This window comes from Papaver somniferum, chromosome 8 (assembly GCF_003573695.1).
Source record: "Papaver somniferum cultivar HN1 chromosome 8, ASM357369v1, whole genome shotgun sequence".
NCBI classification, from domain to species: Eukaryota; Viridiplantae; Streptophyta; class Magnoliopsida; order Ranunculales; family Papaveraceae; genus Papaver; species Papaver somniferum.
The window spans coordinates 4,456,126-4,478,284 of record NC_039365.1 but is presented as its reverse complement, the minus strand read 5'-3'; the positions used below and the strand labels follow the sequence as shown (position 1 = coordinate 4,478,284).

Below are 22,159 nucleotides of genomic sequence, written 5' to 3'. Positions count from 1 at the left end.
TGGTGGGATAGTCTTATTTTTAATGGTAAGCCTAGTTACATTTTTAAATTGCAAGCGGTTAAGTATTTTATAAAAAATTGGCAGAAACAAGTTTTTGGTAATTTACAATCTCAGATAGACAATTTAGAACTCGTTATAGATGTGCTTGAAAATGTAGAGGAGATTTCTGGTTTGACTGATGATGATGTGGTGGAAAGGGAACAAACTAAATACGTCTTTGTCGCTATCTTTAATTAGCTAAGAAACTCTGTCAAAGGGCGAAGGAAAGATGGAGGAAAGAATTCAAGTTACTCGCATCAGGTGGCTTCTTTTAAATACAAGCAGAATAGTGTGAATTGTTTGAATATTGATGGTAATTTGTGTTTTGATAGGCAGAAGATTGCCAAGGAGACGGAACCTTTCTATGCTTCGCTTTTCACGGAGAATCATAAGTTTAGGCCTAGCTTTGATAATCTCAATATGCCTGTTTTATCTGTTATGGATAGTATTACTCTAGAAAAAGAGTTCACTGAAGTGGAAGTCAAGCAAGTGTTTGATCATTTTGGGGTGAAAAAGAGTCCGGGTCCAGACGGATTTACAATGGAATTTTATAAGCAGGCGTGGGAGGTAATTAAATTTGATTTAATGTTGGTAGTTAAGGAATTTGAGTTTAATTATACTTTGGATTGGAGAATCAATTGCACTAATACAATTTTAATTCCAAATTGTAAAGGTGCAGTCTCTCACTTCACAATTTTAGACCCATAAGTCTAATCAGCAGTGTGTATAAGATCATTTCTAAGTTGCTAGCTGAAAGGATGAAGTTGGTAATGTCGTCCATTATTTCAGAGTTCCAGGGTGCATTTGTTCATGGTAAGCAGATACATGATGGAATATTAATAGCATCTGAACTTATTAATTCAAGATTGAGAAGTCAAGAAACCGGTATCATATGCAAAGTGGATTTTGAAAAAGCGTTCGATAACTTGAATTGGGGTTGTGTGGATACTAAGCTGGCAAGGTTTGGTTTTGGTTATAAGTGGAGGAGCTGGATTAAATGGTGTATTACTACACCAAGATTTGTTGTTTTAATCAAGGGTGAAGCAAATAAAATGTTTAGAAATCAAAAGGGAATCAATCAAGGTGATCCGATTTTTGCGTTTTTGTTCATTCTAGTTCCCGAGGTACTCTCACTGATGTTTAAATCATCTGCCAATCAAGGATTAATTTCGGGTTTCACAGCGGAGCAAGGTCCAGCGATAACTCAACTTCATTTTGCTGATGACTTTATAGTTTTTCTATATGATAATGAGACTCAGGTGCAAAACTTAAAGAACCTCCTTATAGCTTTTGAAACAATTTATGGACTGAAAGTAAACTTCAAAAAAAGCACAATTGTAGGGCTCGGGCAGTTTCATAATGGTGATGCATGTGCTGAAATTTTTGGTTGTTCTTGTACTCAATGACCTATGAACTATTTTGGAATCCAACTAGGCAGTAAGTCAAAGTGCAAAATAGTCTGGAACGAGGTGATTCAAAATTTCCAAAAAAAGCTAGCTGGATGGAAGAGGACGTATTTATCAAAGGGGCAGAGGTTAGTTATGATATATAGTGTGTTAGCTAGCTTGCCAGTTTGCTACATGAATTTATTTCAAATTCCAAGCAATGTAGTTAAAAAACTTGATAGAGTTATGCGGAATTTCCTTTGGGGCTCGAGTTCAACAACGAGAAAAAGAAGTTCGGTTACATGGTCGAGAGCTACTCTTTCAAAATGCAGAGGAGATGTGGGGATAAAGAAGTTGCAGTTTGTCAATAAAGCTCTTCATGCTAAATAGATTTGGCGTTATGGAAGCGAGAAGCATGCGTTTTGGAGGAGAATTATATCGCAAAAATTTGGAGGAATAACCGAAGCATGGTTCCCTAATCAATCAAGTAGAACCACTGGTCGGAGTCTTTGGATGGGTATTCTAAAAGCGAGGGATTTCACTAAATCTGGCACGTCTTTGATTATAAGGGATGGGTCTGGTATTTATTTTTGGGATGCTGTTTGGGTAGGTCAATAGCCCTTAGGAGGAAATTTATTTATTTGCAATATCCAAAGGAAAATAATTCACGGTGCGGGATATGGTGTCAGATCAAGGAGTATGGGATTTACAGTTTGTTAGAGCTTTGGATGAGCTTGAAATGCAGGAAGTAACACATCTGTTACAGGTAATAGGCGACCCTACTTCTACTCTCGATGTTAATGCTACATATGATAGGCATTGGAGGTATGGTAACAGAGAAGGTTTCACGGTGGCTTCTGCTTATTCAGCTCTTGATATTGATGGATTTATTTCGTTTTCGGATAAACAACTTTGGAATCCTAAGGTACCTCTAAAAGTTTCATTTTTACTTTGGATTTTATGTTGTAATGGGGCTCCCACTTTAGATCAACAATATATGGCAGGTACAGTTCAGAATCCTAATTGTTTACTGTGTGGTGTTCATGAGGAAACAAATAATCATCTTTGTTTTACATTACAAAATAACTTTTGAGGTTTGGTCATATTTTATGAATAGCTTTGGAATCAGAAGGGTTTTTGCAAGTTATTTTAGAAGAACTTCGTGGGAATGGAAAAACAAGAAAAGTAAGAAGAGGCTGAAACGTTTGTGGAATTATTTGCCGTTTGCCATTTGGTGGAGTATATGGAGAGAAAGATATAATAGATTTTACCAAAATTTGAGTAGGACTACCAAACACATTATAATGGTGGTTAAGTCATTGTTATACAATTGGACACTGCATACGGATATTTTTGTTGGTTTCTCTTTATCCACAATTATTTGTAATTGTGATGGTGTTATGTACACATCCATGTAACTCTCTCTTGGTCTCTTTACCACTGCTTTAGTGATATTGAATCTTTTAATATATTTTGCTCTTTGCCGTCAAAAAAAATTTATGCCTCATGTCATCCATGTGTGATCCCGTTATCTCTTATCATAAGCTTCATTATTGGGTTTTATCTGCTATGATGGGCCAGCTAGGTCTTCCCTCTTATGTCCACTCCTCCTTAAAAGTAGTAATACAGGGTGTTGTTTAACATACTCCACTGCATGAAAAATCCAAAAACCACACATTTCCCATGCTAATGATGTTCCCATTATTTAAGTGATGGTCAATGAAAGAAGATGAGATGCAAAAAAAAATAAAAAAAAATACACATATAACAGAAACCTATACCTGAGAGGTAATTACTGAAATGTTGGAGAAAAATGAAATGCTAGAATATGTTGGGTTCTTACTAATCCTATTTGGGTACTTGCATATCAATTTTCTCCAACCTTCTTTTTCTCCTGAGAGGTAATTACTGAAATGCTAGAAACCTATACCTGAGAGGTAGTTCTCACCATGATGGCTGCAGATAAAAGAAAGAGAGAAAAGAAATAACATCTAAACCAAACCGAAATTATATCCTGAAGATGTTTAGGGGACTAAGAAAAAGAAGGTTGGAGAAAATTGATATGCAAGTACCCAAATAAGATTAGTAAGAACCCAATCTGATTACTCTCCCAGAGCAGTTTTAATTAGTGGTTCAGCTTTTCGGTGTAAGACTTATGTCGATTTCAATTAGCTGTTCGGTTTTACTTCTTAAGATTTATTTTCCAAACTCTAAAATTTGAGAAAAGAAAATATGAGAAAAACAAGCTATAAAAAGGTTTCCTAATTCCATAACTAACTTAAAACTTTTTTTTTTAACAGAGAAAGGGAAAAATAGATTAAAAATTAGACCTCATCCAAAAGATGAAGACTAATGGAGAAAAGACAAACTAGTTGTCTCCAATTACAACCTCTCAATTACATATTAAGGTACTCAAAGAGTAACCTTCAAAGAGATTGGTATTTAGCGATCAATGAAACACAGTACACTAAACCGAAATTATCAACTGGCTAATAGTTCTTCTAGAGTTTCTATAAAGTCTGTCATTCCTTCCATACGTTCCACCAAATCGCGAAAGGAAGAAGTCTCCAAATCCTCTTTACCATGCGCTTGCTCTTCTTGTTAGACCACTCCCAAATGCTAGCCTTAATTTTTTCTGCAAAAACCCATCTCACACCAAAGCTATCCAAGAAATAATGCCAAATCTTCCTTGTTTCCGAGCAATGCAAAAAAAGATGATTGTTAGATTCTTCTTCAGTCGCACACAACAGACATTGACTTGAGTTTACTTTGCCTGCTCGGAATAAGTAGTCAAGAGTTGGAGCACCTTTATGACACAAAGTCCAAACCAAAAAAGATACCTTGAGTGGAATTTTCGGATTCCAGACTTGTTTGTACGGAAACACAAGAAATCCGTCTAAATCCAGAGAGGAATAGCAGCTAGAAACAGAGAAATTTTATCCAAATTCCAACTTTTTGCGTCATCCACCGTTGCGTCTAGAACTAAATTAGAGAAATCCCCTAGTTGTATAATTAAGTCAGCAACTTCCCCAACTTCATTCTCATTTAATCTTCTCTTAAAGCTAAAATTCCAAGCTACCTCATTTGAAATCATGTCTTTAACTGTAGGAGGGTATCTCTCTTTTAGACTTACATCCCCATTCCATTTATCTGACCAGAAGCGAATACTCATCCCATTGTGTAGAATAAGTTTAATGTTCTCAGTAACATAATTTCTTGCTTTTAGGATACCTGCAAAGAGGCTATGGCCTACAGCTTTTGAATAAGAATTAGGAAAAAAAAAAGAGTTTTGAGTACCTCCAAATTTTTCACGTACAATACACCTCCAAAGTGCATTTTTTTCAGACCCATATCTCCACACCCATTTGCAATGAAGTGAAAAACTTTAATTTTTTGATTCCAATACCTCCTTTAGACTTTGGTATATCTTCTCTTAACCATGACACCCAACTTCATTTCTTCTTTGCATCAGAAGATCCCCATAGAAAGTTCCTAATGATTTTCTCAATTTCCTTTACCACTGATTCCCACATCTTGAACATTTAGAGGTAGTACATGGGCAAACTTGCAATGACACTATTAATGAGAATCAGCCTTCAATCCTTGGATGGATATTTTCTTTCCAAGTGCTCAGATTTTGTTGACACTTCTGAATTATAAGATCCCATATGGCCATGTTTTGAAACTTACTCTCAAGTGGAATGCCTAAATAATTTATTGGGAAAGTTGTTAACTGACATCCAAATGCAGCTGCACAAAAACCACCATTATGATTATAGCCAAACCCTGCAATAAAACTTCCTAAAATTCTCCCTCAAGCCGGCCACCAACTCAAAAGTGAACAAGACACTATTTAGATTTTCAATGTGGTTAATAGAATCATCTAGGAAAATAATTAAGTCATCCGCAAATTGCAGATGATTTATGACAGTACCTTGAGGAGCAACAGGAAATCCAGAAATAAGACCATTATCAGCAGCTTTCTTAATCATTATTGAGAGAATTTCAGTCACCATTATGAAAATAAACGGAGATATTGGATCTCCCTGCCTGACACCTTTTTGACTATTGAACATTGGAGTAGCCTCGCCATTGATAAGAACAGAAAATTCGGCAAAAGACAAGTACCACTTTATCCAACTTCTCCATAAAATCCCAAAACCAAATTTGGTTAGGCAAACATCCACAATTCCAGTTGATGTTAACTTAAAACTAATACTCATAATATTTTGTAATTCTCTACTACTGGTCTATTTTTAGACCTGTTGAGCCGTGGAATGATCCTTGAGATGGTAGTTACCAATCACTACACCCAAAGTGAAACGATCCTTACAACAATGTTACTACAAAATGGTCGAGAGCAATGGAGGATGATGCTAAAAGGAAAACTAATTGGACCGATCAACCGGAGGACTTGAAGGAAGGGAGTCCTTTTTGTGGTCATTTTTTGTAAAATGAAGAATAACGTAAATGTTTAATTTGATAAAAAAAAAATGTAAAATTTTTCGTGTAGCCTTTTTTGGTTACTTTTCCACTAGACAAAATTATCCATCCCCTTTAATCCAATTACTATAACTATTTAAATATTCAATTACTATAACTTGGAGCGAAAGTATCACTTTTTCTAAAACGGGTTAAAGTATCACTTTTTCTTAAACGGAGCGAAAGTATCACTTTTCTGAAATGGGACGAAAGTATAATTTTTCTGAAACGGAGCGAAACTATCACTTTTCTGAAACGGCGCGAAAGTATCAGTTTTCTAAAACGGGGCGAGAGTATCATTTTTTCCGAAACAGGGCGAAAGTATCAATTTTTTAGAAACGGAGTGAAAGTATTACATTTATGAAACGGAGCGAAGTATCACTTTTTCTGAAACGAAGCGAAAGTATCACTTTTCCTGAAACAGAACAAAACTATCACTTTTCTGAAACGGGGAAAGTATCACTTTTTCTGAAACCGATCGAATGTATCACTTCCTCTAAAACGAAGGGAAAGTATCACTTTTCTGAAATAGAGCGATCTGAAATTAGGCGAAAGTATCACCTTTTCTGAAACAGGGCGAAAGTATCACTTTTTCTGAAACAAAGCGAAAGTATCACTTTTTCTAACACGGGGCGAATGTATCACTTTTTCTGAAACAAGGCAAAAATATCACTTTGTCTGAAACGGAGCGAAAGTATCGCTTCTTCCGAAACTGAGCAAAAATATCACTCTTTCTGAAACATGATGAAAGTATCACTTTTTCTGAAAAGAACTGATACAGTGCGAAAGTATCACTTTTTCAGAAACGGGAAAAGTGTCATTTTTTCTGAAACAGAGAGAAAGTATCACTTTTTTGAAACAAGGCGAAAGTATCACTTTTTCTAAAACGGAGCAAAAATATCACTTTTATTGAAACGGAACGAAAGCTTTTTCTAAAACGGAGCAAACGTATCACTTTTTCTGAAACAAAACGAAAATTTGGTATTGGAGGAGAATCCAGACCAACCACCCATTTATCATACCAGAATAAAATACTTTTCCCATCCCCGACATCCCAGCTGTGGAATTTCCTTACATAGAAAAGACCTACTTCTAATCCTTTCCAAACCCATGATGAATTATAAGGGGATTCTTGTAAGTGAAAAAAACTGGAGAATGGAGAATATTTTGGTTTCATAATTTGAACCCAAGGTTTGTCCTCTTATGTGCATAATCTCCAGGCCAACTTGATGATCAATGCTAAGTTAAAGATTTCTAGATTTCTAAAAGCCAGACCTCCGACTTCTATGGGTGCACATAGGGAGTTCCATGTCACCATGTTTAAACCATGGACCTACCAAAATTTTCTTTGGGAAGAGTCTAATTTATGGATTACATTTTTCGGTAATCTAAAATTACTCATATAATGAATAGGTATGGAGTTGAGGACTGATTTCACTAATGTTGACCAAGCAGCCTGATTAAGTGTTTTAGAACACCATCCTTGAAATCTATTCTCATAAGAGTCCCGAATAGGTTTGAAGGAACTTGATTTCGATTTTCCTAAAAGGATAGGCAAGCCCAAGTATTTATCTGATGAGTTAAGATGTTGGACTCTAAGTATATTCCTTATATCCAACTTAGCATCTTCCGATAATTCCCTTGTAACAAAAGCCGAGGACTTGAAAAAATTTATCAGCTGACCAGAAATATTACAAAAAATTTACAAAAAAGCCTGCACCATAGAAATCTTGATTGATCATCCTGAAAAAAGAGAATACAATCATCTGCAAAAAGCAGGTGGTTTACACAGAGTGAATTTTTTGCAACTTGGATACCACGGAGCGAACCATTGGCTTCTGCATGCACCAATGATATAGCAAGGTATTTTATAGAGATGATAAAAAAGATAATGGGATAATGGATCCCATTGTCTCAGTCCTCTCGTACGTATATAAGGCTAGAAAATACTACCATTCAGTCTAATCGACACTGTAGTAGTGGAAATACGCTGAAAAATGATAGTGCGCCAATCTTCACAAAACTCTGGAGAAGTGAGTATTTTATCTATAAAACCCCATTCTGCCCTGTCGAAAGCTTTCAACGTGTCTAATTTTATAGCCACCAAAACCTTCTTCTTTTTTGACTTCTTCATGGAGTGAATTAGTTCATGAGCCATAACGATATTATCATTGATGTATCTCCTAGGCACATATGTTGCTTGAGTTGGGGAAATTATTTTCTCCATCAGTGGCTTCATTCTTGTTACAATGAGTCTTGAAATTATTTTATAAAGTATATTGCATAAACCAATTGGCCTATAATCATAGGGAGTCGAAGGATGAAGAGTTTTTGGAATTAAACAAGTAACAATGTAATTTATGTTCAGTGGCATTTGCTTGCTAATAAAGAATTGCTGCACCACTATCTGGCTCCGGAGAGTTCTAACTCGGCATCTCTTCGAGAACATTAAAAATTTCCTCCTCATAAGGTATATAAATTAATAGTTCATTTTCCTCTTGAGAAATAATTGATGAGATTATATCAAAAGAGTCGTGATTGAACTGGGGACTTGTAGTCTTAGCTATAGTAGAAAAATGTCTAGTGAGAAGAGTCTCCAAATCCTTATAAGAATGATACCATTGCCCCTGATCATTTCTAAGAGCCGATATATAATTCCTAGATCTTCTTCTATTGGCCAAAAAATGAAAATAAGCAGTGTTACTATCTGAATCTTTAAGCAAACGATCCCTCGATTTTTTATGCCAAAAATATGCTTCCATCTTCTTCCAGTAGTTCAACTTTTGAATAGTAAGATGAATTTTGTGGGAGGTTATCTCACTATATGGTTGATCTTGAAGAAAGGACAACTGATTTTTAAGGTATTTAATATGAAAGCCAATTTTACCGAAATACTCTCTATTCCAAATAGAAAGTTTGCGCTTAGCAATACAAAGTTTCTGAGATAAGTTCAGATCCTGTGAAGAAGAATCCCAAGAATTTGCAATGACTTCAGAGCATTGTGGGTCTCTAAGCCAACAATATTGGGCTTTTTAATATTGGGCTTTAATACTCCCTATTTTAATGTTTTCATGAGCTTTAATATTGGGCTTTCCCTGCTATGACAAGCCCGCGAGGCCTTCGATCCTCTTCCATTAACAAAACTAACTCAACGCTACATGATAAATCCATTCCTGCATTCGTTTCCCATGCTAATAATGTTCCTAATCCTATTATTTAAGTGATGAATCAAGGGGAATAGAAAAACAGAACAAAGAAAATCTATACAAATCGAATTCGCCAGAGAAGTAAAACTATTGAAACTACTTCTAAAGAAAAATATATAAATATATACATATATTAAAATGTTGCAGAAAATTGAAATCCAACGAGCAAAAGAAGGGTCATACAAATCCAATATAAGCTTGCAAACATACGTAAAACTCATCCTCTGTACAACTATCTTTTAGTTAGCGGTTTAATATCTTTATGTTAATACTTAATACTGTTTTGTATCATACACCGACAATTTCGTGTTAAAAATTAGATGATTTTTTATTGTTGGCCTTTTTTAGAACTGTGCAAAAACGAGCGATCCTTAGAACATCTCCAACAGTGGGTGCTAAAATTCATGTGGAGGAATGATTTTGATTTTTGTTTTAAAAAAGTTAACACATTTGCAGAAACATTACTTTTAACATATAAACCATCTCAAAATAGTGTAATACCTTAAGATCTATATGTGGTTATAATTTAAAATTCAAACTAATTTTTTTCTTTTGGTTTATATAATAATTAAAATAATAATGTAGATTATACAAAATTTTTGGTTGGTTTATTTCAATTTTAAAAAATAATTAATATAAAAAATTAGTTAAATTGATGACATGGAAATTATTTGAAGGCCTTGACCAGATTTTCTTGAAGACCTTTGTATTTACTTTGGAAGACCTACGAGATGGATTTATTTCAACTGGGGATCTACAATTTTATATGTCCCTTATGTGTCTTGCAAAAATAAAATTTGCGGCTTTTATCTGAGCTGCTCTTAAAACAGTGTTTAATGGTAATTAGGAAGCTAAGTACTCCCAAGGTTTTCTATTTATTGGACAGCTTAGCCATAAAGCCTCACAAAACCAATTTTTGAATACTTGTCTAACCTTAGTTAGGAAACTAACAACTAGACATTTGAACCATATAGGAGAAAGCGGTCAGGTCAGACAGCATTTACTTTCCTGCTTTAAAATGATTTTGTATCCCTTGATAGTCTGATGGTTCAGACCATAACACAAACCTGACACAGAAATTCAGGTATCCAAATCACCTAGGTTGATATAGGCCAGAGGCAGACCTGCATAAAGGTAACTCTCCTTAAAGGTTGCTGCATCTAGTGCTCCAGAGGTAAGGGGACTCATAAAATATGAACAAAACATGCACCCATGAAAACAGTAACTTTATAGCAATCAAATAGCAATATCGAAATATATGGAAAATATGATTGGTATTCTGAATGGTCATTGCAGATTCCGTACACTATTAAGAAGCATCCTTGCTACGATACAATGTGAAATAGGCTGCAGATTCTGTACATTATTAAGAAACATCCTTCGGCTACGATACAATGTGAAATAGGCAGCCTGAAGTTGTAATCCACAGTTTCTAGTGCTCAGTTCAGCAGCATTTTTTTGGCAACAAAGGAAACCCAAACTCAGGCCACTGCAAAGTCTCTACTAAGATATCATAATTTATAACTATAGATTATTCACCCAGGAAAATGATTGCCAGAGTTGAACTAATACTAGATTGAGCAATTCAGTTGTTTCACTATGAAACCAAAACTAATTCCATGTCTACAGTGCTCAAATATAAACTTCAAGAGAGTTGTGTCGCTTGAACTCATTACATACTAATGTGAACCTAAATTCAACATGTATCATACTCATATGCGATCTGATAAATATATTTTGAAGTTAGAACTTGAATGAAAAAAAACTAAAAAGACACAGAATTATATGCAGATAAATCTGAGAATCACGACAATAAAGCTCAGAAGAAGAAAAAAAATCATAAATGCTAACTACTAACTCTGTTCAAGCAACTTACAAAACACTGTGCAGAACAATCAGTAACACAAGCTTTATTTAAACATTTACATTCATTTATGAGAATCGAAAGAGTCCAATTCTGAGTCAGTTTTTCTTCCCAGCCTCTACTAGGCCCCTTCTAGCAAACTTTTCTACATAGCAGTTTAATGAACAAAGGGAACTAATTCATAACAAAGTGGTACCTTGAATCAACATAGCTCTCGACATCCCAAAGAAATGATCCGAATGTTACAGCCTCCAAAACAAGCCTTTTCAATCCACCAAAGCTTATTGTGATAAGTTCGTCTTTTGAAGAATCAATAGTCCCCTGAGGAGTAATGACAATGTCAGGTCTCCCAAACAAAGCTTCTGTGTGCTTCTCAATGATGCTCACAGCCTCTTTTGATCTAATAGTTGCGTATTTCTGAAGTGACTCTGGATCAAACGACATCACATAGTTTCTCAAACGAGAAGCTTTCATTCCATGTCCAAATCCCCCTCCTGGGTTACCAGACCAAGAAGGAGCCTCAGGATGAGTCTTGGGTTCCTCATCACTGCCAATAGATTGCTTGAAGTCATCAGCCACAGCCTTACCAAGAACACTATCTTCTCTATCCAATCCTGGTGGGAGTAGTTTCATATTCTTCTCCAGCTGAAACCTCTGATCTACCCTTTTCAAAAAATACCCATACATAACTGAAGCAGCATAAACTTGCCCAACTCTGACTTTACTAATCTGCGCAACCGAATTCGACTCCCCCAATCGATTTCCCAGAATTAAAGCAAGATGGTTTTCTATCATCTCAAAAGCTTCACTGGAATGGAGCTGTTGGTGTCTCTCCTCTTGAACAGGCCAATTATCAACTCGACCAGACGGGTCAGTCGATGAGGGCGCAACATTAGGTATCAAAGAAACATTAGCATCCATGAATTTCTGAACAACCAATGCATACAAAATCTCTTCCAGCACCTTTCGTCTATCATTTGCCTTCACCTCCGCAATTCTCCTACAAAATTCAAGCAGCATAAGAGTCAGACAAATGCAATACAATCTCCAATTTAACAACTACACAGTCCCTAACTAATTCAATCAAACAATTATCAAGAACAAGAGTAAAAATGTTTACTCACTTGTACAAAACGAGGTCAGTCCCAGAAGATGCAGAAGGATCTGCAATCTGTTTCTGTGCATCACGATCAGTCTGTAACTGTTCAAGTTGTTTGTCAACAGCAGCAGGAAGAAGATGAGGATGACTAATCAAGATCTCAGATAAGAATTTTCCAACTGGTGATTCCAACGCAAGTGGACCAAGTGATGAAGAAGATGAAGAACCAGAACCAGATGATGATGCTCTAACAACAACAGAATACCTCCTTCTGCTGCTCCTCTGAGACTGTTTTGGTACAGAAATCAAAGGGCAATGCTGTAATTCAAAACAAAACAAAGGTCAATATTAAAAGGACATAAACCCTAGAAACAAAATGTTTTTGAGAAATTGATTAGATAAGTTTGATTACCTTGATTAATCCATTAGGTGACCGGAAATTAGTAGATACAGAGATGAATCCCGGCCGTCTTTGTGTTGATAATGATGATTTGGAAGGGAAATTTGTAGAAAAGACGGAGGAAGATGAAGAGGATACGATTGATTCCATCTACTACACCAGAAAGATTGAGATTTGGGTCTTTGATGGGATGGAATTAGGGTTTTGAGGGATTGAATGGAATCGTCTGCGGTGGTGTTGGGGTATTAGATTACAGAGAGAGAAGAGAGATGATGGCTTTTTTCTTGCTGTTCTTGTGGTGATGGTGGTTGTTGGGATTGAAGAGTAAATGATGATGGCTTATAATGGAAAGGAGGGTTGGGATGACCCCTAAATTTTCGTTTATTTACGGGTTTACCTTTTTTAGACTTTTTTTTTTTAATTTATATTCTTTTGAATTTACAATGCCAAAAAAATTTGGAACAATGCTAAAAAAAAAAAAAAAAAAAATTGGAAATCATGTCCAAGGACCAACAACTCTAAGCATGGTGCTTAAAAAAATATATCCATGGGACATTTAATATGTATTATTATTTGGTGTTGGACTACTAGGTAAATATTTTTACGGATAATTCATGGGTGTTATCTGAATATGAAATAGTTATCATTGTTAGTTATGGTGTCATCTGAAAAGTTTCTCGATTATTTTGGTATTAGTTATCATTGTTAGTTATGGTGTCATCTGAAAAGTTTCTCGATTATTTTGGTATGGTTCTTAAGTTTTACTCAGCTTATGAATCGTATCCGCAAGAATTTGAGTTTATATAATATATAAACGAGTCGAATGGGTTAAAACATCTCAGACAAACCTGATGAGTTAAAAGAAAAATGAACTACCTATCCTAGAAGCTTCACTTGTCAATAGCATCAACCAATAATTCTTTTACTTTATTTTTTAATTTAGTAAAAAAAAATAAATTAATAAGATCTTTCACTATTGTTTTTTGAAATGATAAAGAAAATTCAATTAATAAGATTTCATTTGGATAAATGGAGAAGGTTAGTTTGGTATTTGCACCATGGACCCATAAATTTTCCTCGCTTACTAGTCTCTTGGACTAATGCGGTAAAGAAAGATCTGAGGAACACAAAGAATGATAGTACTGGTCTAAATTCAGCCAACTCCATGATGAGTTGCACTTCATTCCGAGTTGAAAGCTCCATATACAATTATCAAAACCGGACACGCTACGCAACTTAGTTCACAGCCTCACACACAGGTTTTTGTTTACATTTGGGAATAAGTGTGTGGATTTCCTCGACTCCCTTTCAAGTACCTGGAATCTTCTTCTGCATACAGATTTTGATAGTATCTTGTAATATGAGAATGATGCGGCTGGGAGGCTGTCTCTTGGGATGGATGTCAACCACAGTGCCACATATGGCACCAGTTAGACCACTGTATAACTTAAATTAGAGCCCATGTGGTCAGCCAAAAAGCCAATAACTATAATCAATCTGAGAGAACCATAGAAATCAGTCGACCAAGAACGCAGGTACATATGACATACAAAAGACGCTGCAGATTGGAGCCACACTGAACATGGTAAGAGAGGCTGCGCTGCACCAACTGCTGCGAAACAATATAGATCTGTTTGCGTAGAGTATAGAGAACATGTCTGGTAACAAACCAGGCCACAAACTAGAAGTACGACCAGGCGTGTGTTTAAGCCAATTTCTTTGCTAGTTTACAACTTTAAATGAAGAAGAAGAGACAGACTGTTTGCATTGATCCCAAAAGCTATGGGCTAGCAATATATGGGATCAGAGTCTGAGCAATGCGATAATAGAGGACACTCCATCAGAGTCAGACTAATTGAGGAACTCCCAAAAAAGAAGCGTAACCAGTGAAGCAAATTAGCTGCTGATGCAAGAGGCTTGAACATGTGAGCAGATGCCATGGTCATGGAAATCGGACAAGCTTTGTCACTGCTGAGTCCAGTGTATCAACATTTTTCCTCAGAATTTTTCTTGTACAGGTGTTAAGAAGTCCAATAAAGAGAGACTCGAAGGACATTTATCATGTATGTAAAAAAAAATTGTAAGGAGAGAAAAGATAGATTTGAAAGGATACAATTGAAGAGCAAGGCTGTCGATGCTTTTCATTTCTTCGTTTAATCTGCAGCAGAGAGCAAAACATCAGATTTGGTAAAGATGACATATATTCTCATGGAGATTGAAAAGGCTAGCTTGCTATAAAGCCTCACAAAATTTTCTGCTAAAACTATGTACACTCAAACCACTGGAGTAGGACGTTAGACACTACTTTGGTCCCTGCAATGATTCTTTATCACTCACAGACTTTAAAATCAGTATGACGCAATGTTGGCATCTTAAAACACACCTGAGACAGGAATTTATGTACCGATTTCCCTTGGTTGCTGCATCATGTGCTGCAAAAGAAAATATGGAAGCAAAAGTCAAACAGAGGCAGAATAAAACATCAAGTAACAAGAGTAATAGTTGGAAGAGTGAAGACCATTGTTTATAGAAGAATATATGTAAGAACAATCATAATTTTAGGAAACTAGCATAACTTAAGTTCCACCGACATACAGTGTTATACAATTTAGGTTCTTACCTTCAGTCCATACAAAGACAATGTACACATACAAAGAAAGTAACTAGTATACATACATCGAATAGCATTGTAGATGTAAGGTAATGATGATTGGTATTATGGTCTGTTATCGCAGACTCCATAATTACGAAGAAGCATTCTTGCTAAGATACAACATTCAATAGGCAGACTCAAGTCTCGAGCTGTTAAGCTGATGACAACTGTTCGGAGAGCTCCCCACAGTAGATTCAAAGTGACAATACAGAAAAACCAAGCCAGTACAAATTTTCCCTAAAGAAATCAAGTTTATGCTTATGATGATTGCCAGAATTAAGCTTAGACTCGCCTTTTTTCTTTAGAGTAAACCGAGTGATCAAATCTTTTGAATTATGTTTCGACGAATTATTCAGCTACTAATTACATGTTCAGTGTTGTACTGCGGAATTGAATACATTGGAATGTGAAACAAAAACCAAAATCCCATGTCTATCAAGTAAAACTAGATATTCTGACAGATGTTGTGTTGAATAATGATAGTGGTATGATCGCATAAAAATAAGCTTAATCTCCTCACGAATAGCAAACTGGAACTTCATGTAAGAAAAAAATACTTGCACAAAGGCAGAAGCACAATTTCTCATAATTTAAACGAATTTGCTAGCTCACCAGATTCTTGTACGCGGCCAGCAGCATCACTAAAACAACGCATGTGGTCAACCGAACTGCTAGTGACCTATACAAAATTACAAAAAATTCATACTCATCAACAATGCACATATTAGATAAAGAGTTCTTCCAGAGACTCAAGAACACTATGCCATGATCAAAGAAAAATTTCTTCTCCTCCTCGGTATTCTCTTTCCAGTCCCCTAATCAAGGTAACCTAATCCCACTATATGAGTTTTCAGTAATCCCAATTTCGCCCAATTTGACACAAATCAATCAATTTAATCTTCCAATGTGATGGAAATTTAACCTAAATAACAATTATGATCAGCTGATTTAACCTAAAAAAATTCGACAGAAATTTCGTACTGAGAAATTGTAATCGAATACATACCTCGGATAGAATCAAACGAAGCGAAGAGAAAAGAGATACATATGTTTCAGCAATAGCCATTGAATCTTTCTCCACAATTTCTAGAGCTTTGAAAATTTCATTTTGATCAAACAGCGGTTTTGATTCTTCACTTGTATTCTCTTCTTCTTGTTGTTGGGAATTCGATAGGGTTTCAGGTTTAGGAGGAGATGCGTTCATTTCAGGATTTTCTAGGGTTTCTTCCATTATTTCAAATACCTGGCCTGACTGAAATATGTACAGTTGGACTTAAAATCTGTAATTATTTGCAAACGTTTGCATATTAGACAAAGTAGACGTTTGCATATTCATGAGGTAGTGAGACAGAGAAAAGTCAAGGCGATTCTGTGGCCATTGTTCATGCAACGTTGACTTAGTCAACGTTGATTTTTTCCTTGAATTCATGATCAATGGAGAAATTTTAACTTAAATTCTTCAATTTAATAATGTTACTTACTAAATTCTGTTCTGTTTTCATCTAATTTTGTCTTTATTTTTAGATGAAATTTTAATAAGAAATCTTTTGAACTTGTTTTTCCCCTAAAAGTGATTTTAACCTAATTTGATTCTCTCTTGTCCTCCTTCTGTTTTATAACTTAGATTAAAATCATGTTTGATTATTCTCAATACTGATTTAAATTTATTATTAGATCTATTAATCTCTCTTATTTTGTCTTGTTTTCAGTTATCTTTTTTTCTCTCTCTTTATTCTAGGTTATGAGCTGATGGAGGTGCATTCATAGCAAATTGTGGAACATCATCATGAGATTCGATAAATCTACATAAATGGGTTTGAAGCTGTGCTCTTTATATGTTGGGTAACTCTCAATGATACTCCTTCCTGGTCTACGGCTCTTGATTTCAATAAAGTTTGCTTAGCTACTGGTATTCGTAGATACTTCACTCTGTTCTTTGATGAGAAGTCATTCTAAGTATCTTTGAGATATTGAGATCCTACTTTGAGTAGGGATTAGATTATGAGATTTTATTTCTTGAAGGTTTGTTCTTTTTATCTTCCCGGGAATAAATCTATGTGATAAATCAACCCTCTTCATGATGATTTGGTTGATATGTATTTGGGAATCTTCATCTTTAATCAGTCTCGGTTTCTTTTTGAAGTTAATTTGCTACTGGTTTTTACCCTAAAAAGCAGTCTTTTGATTCTTAATACCCCATTATTAAATTTAGTTAATTAAAATTTTAGTGATTAATTAACTTAACCCAAGATCTCTCTTAGTAATTGGCGGCCTGGTCATAATTATTTCTACACTTGGCATATATTCTTGGCAGAGCTATTATTCTCCGTTGAGAATATAAGTTTTGAATAATAAGTATACCTAGCTTTTCAGTTTCCATTCCTCTATGGTTAATTCCATATTGATTGATTTGTATATATCATTACTGCAAGCCTGCAATTTTCTCTTTACTGCATGTCTAAAAAATTTCATTCCCTAGATATCCCAGCATGCTCATATGAATTTCTTCTTATTTATTCTAAGGGTTCTTTCTTATTTCTCACACCCATATCTAGCTCTGCAAAACATTCATTGTACTTCATTTCTATTGTAAACTTTTTCATGGCTATCCCTGCTGCACAAGTTAGAGTCTTGGACTTAGATGGGGATGTAGAAGAATTTCCTTTTAGGTTTGCTGCTCTCATTTGCAACAAATACAACTACTACCACAAAACCTCAGTTAAGCACAACCTCAAAAAAATCTGGATTGTTGCATCTTCTGATTTTAAGCTTGCTAAGCCATATGTTCAGGGGATGGGTATTCAAAACCTTTTTCTGGTCATGTTCAAGAATATAAGGGATAGGGATATTTCTTTTGCTGCTCGACCTACACTCATGTTTAGTCAACTGTTTGTTGTCCAGCCTCTTGGTGAATTAGAGTCTATCTTTGATCTTGTCTGGGAAAAAACTCTAATGCCTGTGCAGATTTCCATTCCTTCAGATTTGGTCAGTAGAGGAAAGGCGAGAGAAGTTTTGGATGAAATTGGCACCTTTGTTTATGCTGAATCATCTGCTGGGAATTATTTTGATGCAAAGGTTATGGTACCTCTTAACCCCCCTCTTACTAGAAAGGTGTTCATCAATACAGCTAAGCGTGCCTATATCATGACAGCATTTTATCCTAAGATTCCTTATCTTATGTGCAAGGAATGTTTTGTACTTTATCATGATGACATTCTGTGTAAGGAAACCCGATCCAGCATTTACGTTCGTGCTCTGCCTGCTCCCTCTCCACGAGCATCCCATGTTTGTCACAAGAATGTCGTCGAAGAAGGGAGAAAGCTCTGGAGCATCAGGTCCCTTAAATGATCGCCATGCTGAAGATGCATCAAATGGTTCCTCCAGACCTACTGCATTCTCGGTTATTTTGAAGCCAGTTGGTGCTCTTGGCAACATAGGTTCTTCTATTACTATCCCTGTCATGTCTTCTCTATTGCCTGCAGTTTCTTCTTTAACTATCAAAGAACCTGTCAATAAGGTCACATCTTATTATCCATTAATCCTAGTACTGGCAACAATAGCTTCAATGTATCCCCCTTTGATAACCTCACCTTTGGACCGGACGGTCTTGTCCATGATAGGAAAGGTAAAAGTCTTATAACTTCTTTTGAATCGGAATTGATTAGCACTACCTCTTTTTCATCATCAGTTTCATTGAAGTCACTACCTAATTGTCCTGCTATTAGCTCTTTGCCACAATTTAACCCTCCCACAGATACCTCTTTCAATGCGGGAATCTTAGGAGTCTCATCTAGTAATGGTTTTGCCGAGTCAAATTTTTTATGGACTGCATCTTGTACCTCATTTTCACAAGCTTTGTTTACTTCTTCTGGTCTTGCTTTCAACACATCTTCTGAAATGAATTACTCATTTGAAATATTTATGATTGTAAACTTAGAATGCGACTTTGGAAATCCTAATAATCAGATCAATGATCTTAAGGAGGAGGTTGTTCTTGAGCCCATGTCGTTATCAATGCTTCCACCGGAACCAGTAGTTGCTGAAGAATAATTTAACAAAGATATCGATCTCATGATGAAGGACCCCCTTGCTATGGATGTTGATCCCTCCTCATCTCATAACCTTGTAAGTCCTCATTCTTTACCTGTTATTTATCGCATTTATCCTTTTGTTTGCTGCAATCTTAGCACTCTTATCCCTCTCTAGTTGCTTCATTGTTCTTGCGTGTTGTTTTCTCTTTGTTTTCCTTTTTTTGCGCCCCCTAGTTAAACATGAAATTTTTAAGTTGGAACATGAATGGATGTTGTTCAGATAAGAAATGGATGCATATCTCTAGTCTATTTAGGAAATTTCATTTCGATGCAATTTTCCTTATAGAAACTATGATGGATAATGACACTATGAAAAATATTGTCATCATCTTCCTTTCAACTCGTGGTTTTTCATTCCCCCAGCTGGCAAATCAGGTGGACTTGCGCTGGTTTTTTTTTGAAAAGTCTAATATTGAAGTTATTCATTCGTCTCTTAACATGATTCATATAGTTTGTGATATTACTCCTAGAATAAAAAACTGTCTGATTTATTTTGTTTATGGTTCTCTGAATATTGTTGGTATGAAAGCGCAATGAAATGTTTTAGATGGTATTAGTGACGATATCCAACGTCCGTGGATGTTGTTAGGAGATTTCAATTTTATTATGCATGAATCTGAAAAACAAGGTGGAATTGCGGCTAACTCACTAGTGCCTGATTTCATTAGAGCTAAGATGATTGATCTTAACTTTAATGAAATCTTTTCTTTTGGTAATCCGTTTACCTGGTGTAACAGAAGGTTTAAAAATCGTGGTGAGTTGATCTTTGAAAAGCTTGATAAAGGGTTTATGAATGATAAATGGGTGTCTCTTCTGCCTCAGACTAGAGTCACTAATTTGGTTAGAGTTTATTCAGACCACAATCATATCCTTGCTAACTGTTTTCATTACGAAAAAAAGCATTACATTTCCTATAAATTCTTCTAGTGCTGGCAATTGAGTCCTGATTTTAAAGATGTCATGTCCTCCTCTTGGTCTAAGGGAGTTAAGGGTTCTCCTAGTTTTGTTGATGCTGGAAAACTCAACAATGTAAAATTTGATCTTTGTAGATGGAATGTTAACTCTTTCGGTCACATTAAAAATACTATATATAAGCTCAATGCTGAAATAGAAAAGCTCCAATCTTTACCATTCACACCAACTATTGGTAATTTTATCTTAAATTACTCAAAGCAACTTGACTTCTGGTATGAGATTGAAAACTCTTTCTATAAGCAAAAATCTAGGATTAATTACTTTGTCCATTATGACAAGAACACTCAGTTCTTTCATAATACTGTCAAACTCAGACATATGTACAACACCATCCATATGGTTAAGGATGAACAAGGTAATTGGTTGGAGTCTAGAGAACAAATTGTTGCTCTGTTTGAAGCACACTTTAAAAAGGTTTATCACTATTCTCATCCTTGCTCTGTTAATATCCAAGAAGTTTTAAAAGATGTTTATCCAATTATTACTAATGAAGTCAACCTCTCTCTTGTGGCCATCCCTACGCCGGAGGAAATTCTATCCACCATCAAAAATATGGAGCCATGGAACTCTCCTGGCCCAGATGGTTTCCCTGCAGGATTTTTCCGTGATAATTGGGATATTGTTTCTGTTCAGGTAATTGAGCATATTCAAAAAAAAATCAAAACTAAGTTCTTGCTGAAACAGTTAAACTACACTTTTTTAGCCTTAATTCCTAAAGTTTCTAATCTTTCTTCGCCTAATGACTTTAGGCCTATTAGTATAGCAAACTCAATTTACAAAATTATCTCTAAGATCTTAACCAATAGGCTCGAACCTCTATTAGATTTGCTTATTTCCCTTTTTCAGTCGGCTTTTGTATCTAATAGGAAAATTCAGGATAACATCATAATAAGTCATGAGATTTTGCATTCATTTAAAAGAATGAAAAAAAGAACTAAAAAAGGTTATATGGCTATTAAGATTGATCTGTCAAAAGCCTTCGAAAGATTAGAATGGCCATTTATTATTGTTGTTTTTCAAAAACTTGTCTTTTTAAATGATTGGTGTCAACTGATGCTTCAGTGTATCAGTACTGTCTCATATTCGATTCTTATAAATGGTTCTCCGGGAGAAGTGTTCTCTCCTTGTAGAGGAATTAGACAAGGAGACTGTCTTTCTCCCTATATTTTTATCCTTTGTATGGAAGTCCTGTCACAGATGTTATTAAAAGCAGAATCGGATAATCTTATTCAAGGCTTTAAACTTAGAGCCAATAGCCCTTCTATCTCGCATCTTTTCTTCGCAGACGACTGTATGCTTTTCTCTAAAGCATCTTTACTGTATGCAAAAAATTTGTTGTATATTTTAAATAAGTTTGCTAAAGCTTCGGGTCACGCTATCAATCTGGAAAAGTCGGGTTTTTTTACTAGTGCGAATATGCATCACAAACACATTAAAATTATTTCTAGATCCTTAGGTATCAAGTTTCCGTCAAACACAGAAAAATACTTAGGAACCCCCTGTTTGTTAATAGAGACAAAACTAAATCCTTTCAATTTCTTATTGATAAGTTCTATGCTAAACTTTGTAACATGAAGAAAACTAATCTCAATGGTTCTGGTAAAACATTTGTAACTCGACATGTTCTGTCAAGCCTTGCTATGTATCATATGTCTTGTTTACCCCTTCCTAAGAATCTTACTTCAAACTTTAAATCCATTCAGAGAACTTTTTGGTGGGCTAAGAAAAATCCCGTAAGGCAGTTTATTTTCGATCTTAGTCTGACATTGGTAAATCTAGAAAATGTGGTGGTCTGGGTATCAGAAATTCTTATGCTCTAAATAGGATATTTATATCAAAAATTGCTTGGAGAATTACTCAGTTCTCTGGACACTTGATTTCCAATTTCTAAAAGATAAATATTTTCCTAATCAAAGTTTATTAGAAATAGATAAGGTTGCTGACACATCCTCCTGGATTTGGAAA

General features: G+C 35.4%; 3 protein-coding genes across 3 annotated transcripts; 1 reads left to right on the top strand and 2 right to left on the bottom strand.

The window, feature by feature from the left end:
* Positions 1-268: 268 nt before the first annotated feature.
* Positions 269-1,445, top strand: LOC113304960. Its single transcript, XM_026554079.1, has 3 exons — positions 269-300; positions 372-606; positions 861-1,445. Exons 1-3 carry the CDS (start codon positions 269-271, stop codon positions 1,443-1,445), a joined length of 852 nt encoding a protein of 283 aa, XP_026409864.1.
* Positions 1,446-10,931: 9,486 nt separating this feature from the next.
* Positions 10,932-12,786, bottom strand: LOC113304251 (UV-B-induced protein At3g17800, chloroplastic-like). Its single transcript, XM_026553319.1, has 3 exons — positions 12,488-12,786; positions 12,101-12,393; positions 10,932-11,976 (listed from the first exon to the last, which is right to left on the bottom strand). The coding sequence occupies exons 1-3, from the start codon at positions 12,623-12,625 to the stop codon at positions 11,151-11,153; spliced, it is 1,257 nt and encodes a 418-aa protein (XP_026409104.1). The 5' UTR covers positions 12,626-12,786; the 3' UTR covers positions 10,932-11,150.
* Positions 12,787-13,939: 1,153 nt separating this feature from the next.
* LOC113302620 lies at positions 13,940-16,426 on the bottom strand. The gene is made up of 5 exons (XM_026551563.1): positions 16,135-16,426; positions 15,741-15,807; positions 14,859-14,907; positions 14,589-14,633; positions 13,940-14,484 (listed from the first exon to the last, which is right to left on the bottom strand). The coding sequence occupies exons 1-5, from the start codon at positions 16,357-16,359 to the stop codon at positions 14,418-14,420; spliced, it is 453 nt and encodes a 150-aa protein (XP_026407348.1). The 5' UTR covers positions 16,360-16,426; the 3' UTR covers positions 13,940-14,417.
* Positions 16,427-22,159: the final 5,733 nt, after the last annotated feature.